The sequence below is a fragment of the Anabas testudineus genome, chromosome 15 (assembly GCF_900324465.2).
Source record: "Anabas testudineus chromosome 15, fAnaTes1.2, whole genome shotgun sequence".
NCBI classification, from domain to species: Eukaryota; Metazoa; Chordata; class Actinopteri; order Anabantiformes; family Anabantidae; genus Anabas; species Anabas testudineus.
In genome coordinates this window covers 6,195,702-6,207,771 of record NC_046624.1, presented here as the reverse complement: position 1 = coordinate 6,207,771, position 12,070 = coordinate 6,195,702, and the positions used below count along the sequence as shown (strand labels likewise).

Below are 12,070 nucleotides of genomic sequence, written 5' to 3'. Positions count from 1 at the left end.
TGAGAACATATTTCTTCTTCAGGGCCCTCTCTGCACCCTATTCATGGCAGAATGCAATAGATCTCTATTCGAACTAAGATTGAAAGACTTTCCTTGGCACAGTCTTCATCATGGCTGCTGAATAGGTCTCCCTCTAGGAGTGTGCTGCTGGCAGTGGGTGAGGTGGGGTACCAAGACAGCCTCATTTTTGGCTACATTAGGGGAGATCTTGTCTTTAATCCATCTTTCATCTATCTGGAGAAACCCAGCCTTCCTTGCAACCCGCATAGTTTACAACAAAAGGAAAAAAAAAAGGAGCCAGGAACCAAGTGAAACGTTCTAAATTAAAGATCATATGTCAAGTAATGTGTACAACAAGGTAATGAGGAAAGGCATGAATCCAAACTACATTCTAAAATAGGTTAACTTTCAGATTCATCCGCATGAAGACAGAGAAAATGAGCAGAATAATGGGGTTGTTTCACTTTGGTGCACAATAATAGCAAATTATTCACACATCACATCTTTATGTCAATTCACGAGAGTGGTCAGTTGAAAAATTGCCTGCTTCATGTGCAAATCTATGACAGCTGAAGTCAAGCCAAAAATTTTTTGCATAAAAGGAAAAAAGATATATGCCAGATGATGAACATATTGCACCCTGCTTAGTTTAGCCCGGCTTCTTGGAAAACTAATCTTTGCCTGACATAAACCTCTGTGAACAATAATGGTGTCTTATTGATTTTAACGCTGCAGGAGCAGAGAACTCTTTATGCTCAATATGTTCAGATGGGAGCTGTGAAGTCAAAAGGACATAAATCCAGGGCACTGAAAATGAAGTGATGAAAGTTTACATTTACACTTCAGAACACATAATTGTTGTGTCTACAGCTAGCCACCAGCAGGGGATCGGGCCCTATGCGTTTCCTTTTATTAGGAATTTAGTTATTGTTGAGGATAAACTTCCTGCAGGAAGACAGCAAGGGATATGGTGCTGGAACACAAACAACATTTCACTTGTTTACTCTCCCAGCGGAGTGTACAGTATGAGAAACTGTATGTTTAATACAGGTGCAGCCAGTGACAAAGCAAGATTATACACGTTGTGTACAAGCAGACTGCCAGATAGGATGAATGGAGGATCCAAACAAGTCTCATGTTGGAGGAAACTGTTCTTTGCCTGCACATACTGACGAGCTTTCTAAGGATACTTCCATTAACAACAGAATGCCACTGTAAATCACAGCTTGAATAAACAGCGGCAGAACAATTAAACATGGCCTGTATGACTATGGCTGTGGCCTTCACCTACAATAGGCATGTGAAGACTTCATTAACCGTGAGCAGTTAGACAATGATGCCTTTATGTCCCCTCCACACCGTTCACATGGAGACACTATTAAACAAATGGATTCAAATGCACGTCTGTCTAAAACCAGTTCAGTTAGACAGACTCCCTCCAAGCACCTTCACCAAAGACATGACGTCAACGTGTAATAGCAATAGTAAAAAAAAAAACTTTTAAAACCCCGGAGTGGTTTAACATATAGTCTACCTGAAGGAATATGATCACAACATGTCACTTGTGTAGTATTAGGTCGAACATTGTTGCTGGTAAATAAACACGTATCAGTCAACAGCATCATAGCTCATACTACACAGTGTAGTATTTTTTTAAAACCCCGGAGTGGTGTAAAATATAGTCTACCTGAAGGAATATGATCACAACATGTCACTTGTGTAGTATTAGGTCGAACATTGTTGCTGGTAAATAAACACGTATCAGTCAACAGCATCATAGCTCATACTACACAGTGTATGAACAAATTAAAATACCAAATACTAGTATATGTTTCTCGCTGAAACATCACATCCTCAAGCTCTTTTGTGTTTCTTGCTCAAATTCTGTCTGCGTCGGCGGCGGAAAGTAACTTTGTCCTTTGTGTTGACTGTGACCATGGACCAGTGAGTTCCTCCGTCCTCTCCTGTCGCTGCTCGGTGTGTGCAGCGCTCCCCTCCACTTCAGCTACTCAACTACTTTTCACTTTGTCGCTTCGGAGGGAGCGAAACAAAAGACACACACGCACACATTGAGGCGCTTACCGTACAGCGCGAGCCGCGTCCTGTCCAGCCGGTGTGCCTGCTAACCGTGTCAGGTATCCTTGGAGGGTAAAGTGAGCAGTCTGTGCGGCTGTGCCTCTCACATGTCGCGCTCTCCCACTCTCAGCCTCCAGACTGAAGCGGCTCCGACCACAGCGAGCTCCATCCAGCACCTAGCCCCGTGACGACAGCACGCACGGCCGAGACTCCGCCCCCGACGCAGCCAGACGCTCCGCCGCTCACCGCTGTCACAAGCGAGGAGCACATGCTTTGTGGGTTGATGTACAAGGGAAGCTAAAAGACTAATATCCATCACGGGCTAAAGGGGAATATTAACCGGACATGCAAACAACTAAGTCCGTTTGTCTTTTTTTGTCATTCATCACGTGGCTATTTTAGTCTGCGAACTCAATAAGCCCCACAGTGGCACCATCTGGTGATCTGCAGAAAAGTATCTCTCCCGAAGTCTAACTAAACACATTTTTATCTCCACATTTGCTCGACTAATGTTTGCAATGAGTATGTGTCGTGTTTTTATTTTATTTTATTTTTTTGTAATCACTTTTTTCCCTCTATTTTCTTATTTTACATGTGCAAACTCGCACAATTATGTGTGCTTGAAAAGAACAATACTTTGTTTATAAAAACAAAAGAAAGAAAAAAAGTATTATTATTAAGCAAGTGCATTATACATTTTAAATTACTAATACACCTAAATCACCCCGGAAACGACTTTTTAAGTAATGGCTAAAATAATTTAAATAAATTTAAAATTTTATTTTTGAAATAAGACAAATTAACATGGCAGAGTTGACATTTGTGAATAATTAATGCACACACATAATAAAAATCTGAATTATAATAAAATAAATTCTTCAAAAGCAGCATTCATGCTTCAGCATTCAAAATATCCTACATTATATCTTTAAGAGAAAGATTAAGAGTGTGTCTATGAAGATCGATATAATACCTAAAATCTGAACTAAATGTGGTATTGAAATTACATTTTAAAAATGTGTTAGATGAATTTTAAGTTGTCGTTTCCCTGAAACTACATTTCCCGTGTTATTCGTAGGCATCGAATGACGTAAACTGATCGCGACAGTTTTTTTTGTTTCCATGGAGTCGATAGAAGCTAAAAGCGGATTAGCTAGTTAGCTAACTAACAGCTTGTTAGTCGTTTTTTTTTGTGGTCACATTACTTTAAATATGTCAGGACGTCGACATAGTGATAATTTCGAGAATCTCTTCTCTTTTGAGCTTTTGGTGGAATTTATCCTAATCGACAAAGCAAAAAACTTCGACGAGCTAGCTCTCGGTGTACGATTGCTGGACTTTCCAACGCTGCTAATTTATCAGCCTCAACAGAGAAGTGGTGACATTAACCAACAAGAAGACAATAAAAACGATAAGCGTGGAAAATACATCTTTAACAGAGGCAAGTCTTGTTTGTTCAAAATGAATCTGAACTCACTCCACACCAATCTATCTAATACCCCTCTCTATGCTATGGTATTGGATGTGAAAGAGGATATTCCCAGATTGGTTGGCTCCTCCATGGTGTCACTGGCTAACGTGGTGGACAGAATAAGCCAGGATGTGACTGAACGTGGTGTTTCTACTCCCTCTTCACATGGAGAGAGGGGGGTTGTGTGTATAAGTAACCTGACTGGAGAGAAAATTGGATCAATTTCCCTGAGCTATAAATTGCTGAGTCTGGGAGCGAGTTTACTTCCACATATCAGAGACAGGAGGGATCTTACAAGTATTAAAGTACGTGGAGGACAACACGTACAAGAATGCATCACAGAGACTAACCAATCTATTGAATCAGTAACTCCTGACTATTCTCCCACACTGTTCAGGTCTGATGTTAGCAAAACCTGTAAAAACAACAGACAAGAAAATGCTAAAATCACAATCAGTGAAAATAAGCAGGAAGGCAATGTTGTGTGCATTGACACTGAACATGTAACCACAAGTCAGATCCCTCAAACACTTGAAGAAGGTGAAAACAATTCAGAGGAAGATTTAACCATATTCTGTCCCCCACATCTTTACTACACAAATTCTGCAGAGGAACAAAGCAGAACTGAAGGAGCAGATTTCAAATTACTGAACCAAGACCCAGAAGCTTTTACATTTCAAGACTCTGAGGACGATACAGCTCAAAATGAAATTCAAGGTCCAAGTTCTCCAATGATGCACCAGCAAGTGAGGCAGAATGCACAAATGTCAAGCAACCAAGAAACAAGTGGACTGAGTCCAAATGTCCTTGGGGAATCTTTACAACAGTTGCCTTTACTAAATGCTCTTCTTGTTGAGCTCTCACATTTAAATAACCAAAACCCACAGCAGCGGTTGTCTATTCATCCCAATCTAGCTTGGATTTATAGGCCTGCTACCACAGAGCCTTCAGCTGGGCTTGGAAACACACCACAAAAAGCTCAAATCAAATCACTGCAAAAAACTGACTATTTAAAAAATGTACATACCCATAGAAACTGTTCTACACCAATTTTTCAGCCTGCATCTGTAAAAAAGAAGGAGAAGCAAGAAGAATCTTTGATAGAGAGTAAAAGCCTCAATAAATCTCCCAGGAAGAAGCTTGTATATGGAACAACGAAAACATTTAATCTAAGGCTGAAGCAACTTTCTCCTTCTATAAAACGACATGCACATGAATGCATGGAATTAACACAGAATAACACACATTCAAGTATAGCCAAAGGACAGACAAAGTCACGTAAGAATATCACGAGGTCTGGCAAAAGGAAATCAGTATTTAATGAGAGCTCCAGTCTTCAGGAAAATATTGAGACGTTGATACAAAGTGTCGCAGTGGACGCAATACAAGAAACATTCACACTAAAACATAAAAGCATGCATGGAAAACTTAATTATAAACAGGACAGAGACTCTCAGATAAGTTTGGAACAGCGTTCCCTTTCTGAAAGAGACCTAAAATGTATTCACATCCAAACTGTGAGTAGTGACAGTGTTGCCCGAGACAAAAGCAAGAACGAGCATCGCAGTGAATCAAATCAATCACAGTCTGAATCTGACAAGCATAGAGAGAAAATTGAATCTTCAGCAAGCAGCAAACACAGCAGCCCAAAGTCTTCATTTTCAGACTCCAGTGGGGAGGGAAGTGAGGAAGCAGACTACGCTGATGACTTTAACAGTCTTGAACCCAGTGATGCTTACTCTCCTGACCCTATGAGTAGCCCCGAGCCGTTTAGAACCAGGACTCCAAAGTCTCCTGTGTGCCCCAACTTCAGCAGCTCTGACTCTGGCTCTGAATCTGCCCTGAAGAGAACAGTCATCCCTGTGCCCATCAAAGCCCCCAGCTCTCCTCAGCGAGCTCTGACAAGTACACACATCATTCGAGCCCGGACCCAAGCGTCGGCCCTCAGCTTTTCCTCCGACGATTACAACAGAGATGGTTCGGCTTCCTTACAAACCATATGCTCCAGAGAAAAAATGACACGGAGTAATAGACTAGAGAGTTTCATATCATCCAGAGGTGAAAGGAGTGAGTCAACAAAGACCAGCGGCCCAGTTCAAGGATTTTCTGCAGAATCCTTTTCCTCCTTTGACCCACAAGAGGCAGAGGAACTGGAAGATGAGCTTGGATCTTTGGATTTCAGAAAAGAGTATCGGCATATTTCTGAACTAGTCACCAACAAACTTCCTGGTTACACTATGTAAATAAATAAATACATAGTGTAAATATATATATATATATATATACATATATACATATATATATATATAACTCCACATCACATCAAGGCTGCTGTTTTATTTTATCAAAGTAAGACAGTTGAGTCAAACACATTTTAATTACTCAGTTAGTACCATGCTACTGAACATTTGCATAACGTGTTGAATCATGAGTCTTTTAGTAACCTAAAAGAAGGTAGACAATCGCTGTGGGCACACCGTTTATGCAAATAATTTTACTTACTCAAATTTTCAGTAGAACTGAAGATGAAAATCTCCCACTACTCCAAGGGATGCTAGTGATTCTCTGCTATTTTCTAGCACCACCAGCTACTATGCATTTTGAAACTGATATTGTTTAATAAGCAAATCAGACACACATTTTAATTTGTAAGTGTATTTTGCATGAAACTGTTATATATTTGGGATTCAATGTGATAAATGAACCTCAACATATGCAGTGGTGGAATTTAGTGACACATCTAAACTCATTTAACAGAACAAGACAGAATCGAGTTGCACACAGTTTTCAAATGTACTGAACAAAACAGGAAAATATTAAGCATTATGTGCAGTTGTATGTTGTTTAGATTTACAAAAAACAAAATAAAGTATCATCTTAAGGTTTTAGTACTTTGTATTTTAAATGTTTTCTGTTTTATATTCTAAATTACAGAGGGTTGTGTTCTACTTTTTACTTGGTTACTGGTGAAACCTATATTTAACACTCAAAAAGGAATGCATTGTTATACATGAATTGTAATTACAGTGCACAATTCCAGCTCCAGATTTTAATCTTCAGTTTGCTCTTACACAACAAAAGAATAAGCTAATACTGAGAGGGGAGGGATATTCTGCATACTATTATTTTGTCTTTCATACTACAATTACATTTAGCCGCTCGTTTCTTTTATATTCGTAGTGACATTGATCTTTTAATATGAATATTTATTTCATCCATGTAAATATGTGAGGTACTGAATATTCCACTTTCACGGATGGACAGTGTTTTTCATTAATTTTTTTTTAAAACAAGATCATCGAAAATTACGAATTATACACTGCTTAAACACTGTTTAAACAAAGCAAATGTTAGTTTTGCTCGTTATGGGACATTTACTAAAATATGATTTCGCTTTCTTACGAAATAAAGTTTACGACTGTGTTGCCTACCGCGCATGCGTCAGATTGATGTATACGGAAGCGCTGCAGCAGCACGTTGATGGCTGAAGACTGAAATGTTCAAGCACGTTTTCCTGACAGGACCTCCAGGTAAACACTTCACACCGAGTGTTTGTAAGGCTGTCAGCTGTCTTGACCCAGAGTCTCAGTCAGTAGATGTTAGTCTTGGCTTTATGTATTTATTTATGCTAACAGCCCGTTTTTTTAACAGGAGTTTGACAGTTGTTTATTCAATTAATCAAAAATACTAGGTTTATATAAATCTAGTAAACAGAGAGCATCTGCAATGCACGAATTAAATGTGCCAGCACTGAGGCAGTGAACCCAGCTTGACAGTGGTTTTACAGTGTGTCTTGTTTTTGCTTACAGGTGTGGGAAAAACCACTCTGGTCCAGAAAGTGTGTGAGGCCTTAGTGTCATCAGGAGTGGGAGTTGAAGGTTTTTACACAGAGGAGGTCAGGCAAGGCGGCCGGAGAGTCGGCTTTGATGTGGTCACAGTGACAGGAGAGAGGGGCCACCTGTCCAGAATCAGGTAGCAGAGTTGTCGTCCCAGCTAAATCGAACCACCTGCTTTCCTTATCCCTTCGTCTTCACTGACTCTCCACTCTCGCATTTTAACTTACAGAGATGTTGCGGGTGCATCTCCTGGCAGACGCGAATGCACAGTTGGGCAGTATGTGGTTGACTTGCCTTCATTTGAAAACCTGGCTCTCCCCCTCTTCCGAAATGTAAGACGGCTTTCCTACACTCACCTTCATCAATAGATCACAGTAAGCACAGCGCTCCCTTCTCTCCCCACTAATCAAATCATCATCAGTGCTTTGATTTTCTTAGAATTGATGGAATAATTTGAAGCTTGCAAACACATAAATTCCAGAGTGACATTTTTAGTGTTCGTGGTGCCGTCTGGCTGTCACTGACCATAATTAATCAGGCATGTAAAGTGAGCCCGGAGTGATGCCTACACATGTGCTGCAAAGGAAGGTGTCTGTGCCTCGCCGGCCCCTGTTCCACTTTCATGTCATTTAAAGCATTTTTGTAATTACTGCAGATCACCCGCTCCGTGTAACATGCAAACACTGTCATAGAAATACTGACAGTCTTAGAAATTCTGCTTATGCAAGACTTTAACACGATGGAGCAAATGGACAATTAAATCTAAATCCAAAATTAAATCTAGTTAAAAAAATAAAATAAATTATTTGCTCCTCATTAACGTCTCGTCTGCAGGTAGGGGCGGCAGATGGGGGCAGCAGGAAGGTGTTTATTATTGACGAGATTGGCAAAATGGAGCTCTTCAGCCAGTCGTTCATCAGGGCAGTGAGACAGACTTTAGAAAGCTCTTCCTGCACCATCCTGGGCACCATCCCCATCCCTAAGGGCAAACCGCTGGCACTAGTGGAAGAGGTGCGGAGCAGGAGAGATGTCAAGGTCTTTACTGTGAGTACAAATAATAACACATGCACTGGTTATAGTATATAAACTGTATTATGTCATATATATGTTGAGGTCAGTGAAGGAGCTTTTAAGTCCCAGCATATCTGTCGGATAGTGTTTACACTGTATCCACTTGGTCTTAGAAGTGTAATCAGGACAGGAGGGGCATATCCTACATTATCCTCTCCTATAGCAGGATTAAGTCTAAATCACTCGTGACTGATTCAACAACAAAGGGTGGTTTCAAATGTCAAATTAATTTATCACGGACAACTCAGTTAAGGACATTGTAATGCAAAACGCTGACTGTACTGGGGTAGTTACATTTTTACATCTAATCTTTTTTGGTATTAGTTATATAAATGAGGCAGTGGGGCAGTGAACATATGAGAAATATAATCATTTTGCAGGCAGTTGCACTCAGAAGGCAGTAGGTCAGAGGTTAGCTGTTTACAGCTTGATGACTGATAATGTCACATTGTTTTCTGCAGTTCTCGTGTTATTTATCTTTGCAGCTCTAATAATTTAACACCATTTTCAATCTACCTGCCATGTTAAATGATTGTTGTGTGTTTCTTTTCGCAATTAGGTATCCAAAGAGAACAGAAACCATATTCTGCAAGACATCGTAGCAACAGTACAAGAATGTTTAAAATGTCCAGTCTAACATGGAGATTCAGAAACACTAAAAGATGGAAGCAAACACGGCTAGACTATTCACTGGACCCCTACACATGCTTCATAACAGGGTTGTGACCTAATCTGAAGGGCATCTGTGCCGCTAGAAGAGTTAGTGTGTCACATGCATACATTTATGTACACATTTCATTTTTTCATTCTCATACAGCCTCAAAATGGATTGCATGCTGAATAATTGATTGTGATGGAACACAGCAGGGCAATTGTTCAGTTAGTGTGTAAATACCCTGTGCTGCTTAGTTCCCCCCCAAAGAATTTTATTTCTTGACACCAGCAGTTATTTCTTCTTTATTGGTGTATAATATTAACTTTTTCACAAGGACAAGTAGTGTTGCTTTCTATGTCAAGCTTTGAATCAAAGCTGTGTTTCTGTTCATTCATTTAGTTCTCTGCAATGTGAGCCTCCCTTGTGTTTGTCTAGTCAGCCTGAGGATGTGCTCATTGAAAATCAATCAATATTTAACGGTGTAACTTTGTCCTTTCATGGTTTATTCAGCCACGAGGGTGAACGAAAAATATACAAGCAAACTGTTACTGTTTGTGCAATAATAAGATTGTTTTTCTCTGTTATCCATTTCTAATGTCTTTCATTTCCTTTCATGTTTTCGTGTTCAGCAGTACAAATAAACATGCTTCACTTTTGTTTCAGGGATATTCTTTTCCATCCTGGGTGATTGTGATTGTCTATCCACGTGCACTCATATTATAGTAAAGGATGAATAGTAGGCAGTGAGTTACATCTGCCACATTATTACTTTGTGCCTCGTTTGCATTTGTTTTGTTTTGTTTTTTTGTCTTTTTAAGATGCATGGTAGGTGTATAAGTGAGACTCAAGTATCTGAAAGAATAAAGTGTTCATGACTTTGTCAAAGTTGAGATGAGACACACGGCTGCAAGTGGAATTTAACCGACTCTGTGTGAGCTCCAAACCCTGGCAGCAGAATCACAGTTTTTAATAGAAATCATCTGGCAAAGATATGTGTTTCAACACCCAGGCATCTTCAGGTCATTTCAAAGTGAAAATACATTGGCTACTTTTTTCTGGCTTTTTTTCTTGTTGTTGTTGATTTTATACTGCTTGGATAACTGATGTAACCTGTCAGGCTGGCTGCAGAAAAAGCTGCCAGCTGTGATCTGCGTCAGACGTACTGCTGCGCCAGCAGCTGTTCTGTGGCTGCCGCTGACGTACCTCTGGATAAACCCGCACTAACCGTCGCAGAACTGGCTCCAAAGTCAATATAGCAATGGTTGTATTTTTGAACTAACATGGAAATAAGACATTGCATTGTTATTGTAGGCACAGACTTAACGGGCAATTAGAGTTGATGGTATGGTTCGTGATAGGGCAAGCCAAGCCGAGTGGCTGAGGGAGCTGGCTTTCCTGTTGGGAAGGAGATCCTCAGCACCCCGCAGCAGAGTAGCAGATGGGTTATGTAACACTGGTGAAGACATTGCCAGTTTTACCAAGTAAAGGGTGTTTGTCTGGATGAATTTGGTGTGTGTATGATGTAATTAAAACCACATTGCCCATATTGTGATATTATGGGCATATGCATCATTTACTACACCGAATCCCTGCCAAGTGCACTTTTGCAATTGCCAGAGAGGAAAGATTGTGGCATAGCACAATCGTTGATCATTTTTTAATTAAAAGTGACCTTTAATTATAATAGTTATTATTATTTTTTTTAAATATTATCATATTTAGATGTTGTGCTTGAAAACCACGTGGTGAGAGTGTCTGAAAACTAGCAAGGAAACAGAAAAGTTATTAGAATTTACAGCAGCTTTAAAGTGATCTGCTACATTTACATTTGTATTTTATGGGAACATTTTAAAGGCATATCATCACCATAATTGCTATTTTACATTGTAAACACCACGGGTTTGTTCACACAGACCCAGTGTGTAACGGCAGCAATTGGATGCGCTGTCAAAGGACGTGGAAGGATAATGTGTCATAAGAAAGGCCATATAGAATCGCTTGAATGCATATGAAATGAGTTATTATCCATATCGCAGAGATGCATTTGCTCCGTATCTGGGGGACAGATGTCTGTGTGGCGTCCTGTACTTTTTATCCCTCCACACATGGAAGACACAGAAATGCAAGGAGCTTACTGACAATCCAGGACAAAAGGCTGCTCAGTGGGTGGAGGGAGGGGGTGGTTGGTGGGGACTTAGATGAGAAATTTTCTCTCCAGTTATTACTACTTTGTTGTACCAACCCAGGAGACACAGTGACAGCTGTAGAGGGGGGGCATATTATGATATATCGTCTAAAAAGGCCTTGGCCAAAAACACCAAACACAGCTGATGAAAATCGGACACATTGTTCAAAAACCATGCGCAAGACGCACAAAAGCCTGCGTCAGCCGTCCCAAAGCTGCGCAATTTCATTGTTTATTTCCCAAGATGATTGCATGATTTATTGATGTGCAGCGAAAGCTTCTTAGCATCTGTGATGTCAGATTTCTCAGTGCCAAAGCCTGCGCATGGCAAGTGCTTAGCAATACTGCCCTAAATCAAGGTCATATCTCAGCGTGGACCGGACAGTTTCTGCCACAAGGCTTTGCATGATTGACAAACTACCACCAAGTACCAGCAATACATCGTGATTTCAGATATATTTCCAGAAAGCTATAATTGAGATATAATTCAGCTCGTTGTGCTTCCGGGCATAACTAATGTCTGCTGGCTTTAACAGGTGGGCAGTTAATGGAAGGTGGGACCTCATAGCTGTGGAAATGAAGCCACTTGATCCGGGTTCCTAACCACTATTCCAGCCTCCTGCCTACCACAGATGATTTCCAAACCACTCCTCCCATTACATCACTTTCATGGGCTCCCTGGGGCTGCTGGAGGCATGCAGTGTTGGGTTTCAAAGGCTGGGTCCGGGCCACTAGCGTACCCCACTGCACGTCTACCTTTTGAGTCTGTTATCAAA

At 40.4% G+C, this 12,070-nt stretch overlaps 3 protein-coding genes across 6 annotated transcripts in view; 2 read left to right on the top strand and 1 right to left on the bottom strand.

The window, feature by feature from the left end:
• LOC113158955 (signal-induced proliferation-associated 1-like protein 2) overlaps window positions 1-2,199 on the bottom strand; it is a 73,717-nt gene extending 71,518 nt beyond the window's left edge. For all 3 annotated transcript variants that reach the window (XM_026355359.1, XM_026355358.1, XM_026355360.1), the window contains exon 1: window positions 2,083-2,199. The gene's annotated coding sequence lies outside the window, so the exon portion shown is untranslated. The remainder of the gene's footprint in view (window positions 1-2,082) is intronic.
• A 1,010-nt stretch (window positions 2,200-3,209) lies between these two features.
• Window positions 3,210-5,864, top strand: map10 (microtubule associated protein 10). Its single transcript, XM_026353804.1, has one exon. The coding sequence runs from the start codon at window positions 3,289-3,291 to the stop codon at window positions 5,788-5,790; it is 2,502 nt and encodes an 833-aa protein (XP_026209589.1). The 5' UTR covers window positions 3,210-3,288; the 3' UTR covers window positions 5,791-5,864.
• A 1,123-nt stretch (window positions 5,865-6,987) lies between these two features.
• ntpcr (nucleoside-triphosphatase, cancer-related) lies at window positions 6,988-9,766 on the top strand. 2 transcript variants are annotated; one of them, XM_026353971.1, is made up of 5 exons: window positions 6,988-7,077; window positions 7,357-7,519; window positions 7,613-7,715; window positions 8,218-8,427; window positions 9,014-9,766. In XM_026353971.1, exons 1-5 carry the CDS (start codon window positions 7,044-7,046, stop codon window positions 9,089-9,091), a joined length of 588 nt encoding a protein of 195 aa, XP_026209756.1. In that variant the 5' UTR covers window positions 6,988-7,043; the 3' UTR covers window positions 9,092-9,766. The 2 variants fall into 2 exon arrangements, with proteins under 2 accessions (XP_026209756.1, XP_026209755.1); XM_026353970.1 differs by having other exon boundaries at window positions 8,215-8,427.
• The last annotated feature ends 2,304 nt before the right edge of the window (window positions 9,767-12,070 follow it).

What these genes read in the sequence shown, in the direction of transcription:
- map10 (XM_026353804.1), top strand. Translation starts at nt 3,289, where the DNA reads ATGTCAGGACGTCGACATAGTGATAATTTCGAGAATCTCTTCTCTTTT.
- ntpcr (XM_026353970.1), top strand. Translation starts at nt 7,044, where the DNA reads ATGTTCAAGCACGTTTTCCTGACAGGACCTCCAG. An exon ending in TTTCCTGACAGGACCTCCAG is followed by an intron (nt 7,078 to 7,356) that starts GTAAACACTTCA and finishes TTTTGCTTACAG; the next exon opens with GTGTGGGAAAAACCACTCTG. An exon ending in GGCCACCTGTCCAGAATCAG is followed by an intron (nt 7,520 to 7,612) that starts GTAGCAGAGTTG and finishes TTTAACTTACAG; the next exon opens with AGATGTTGCGGGTGCATCTC.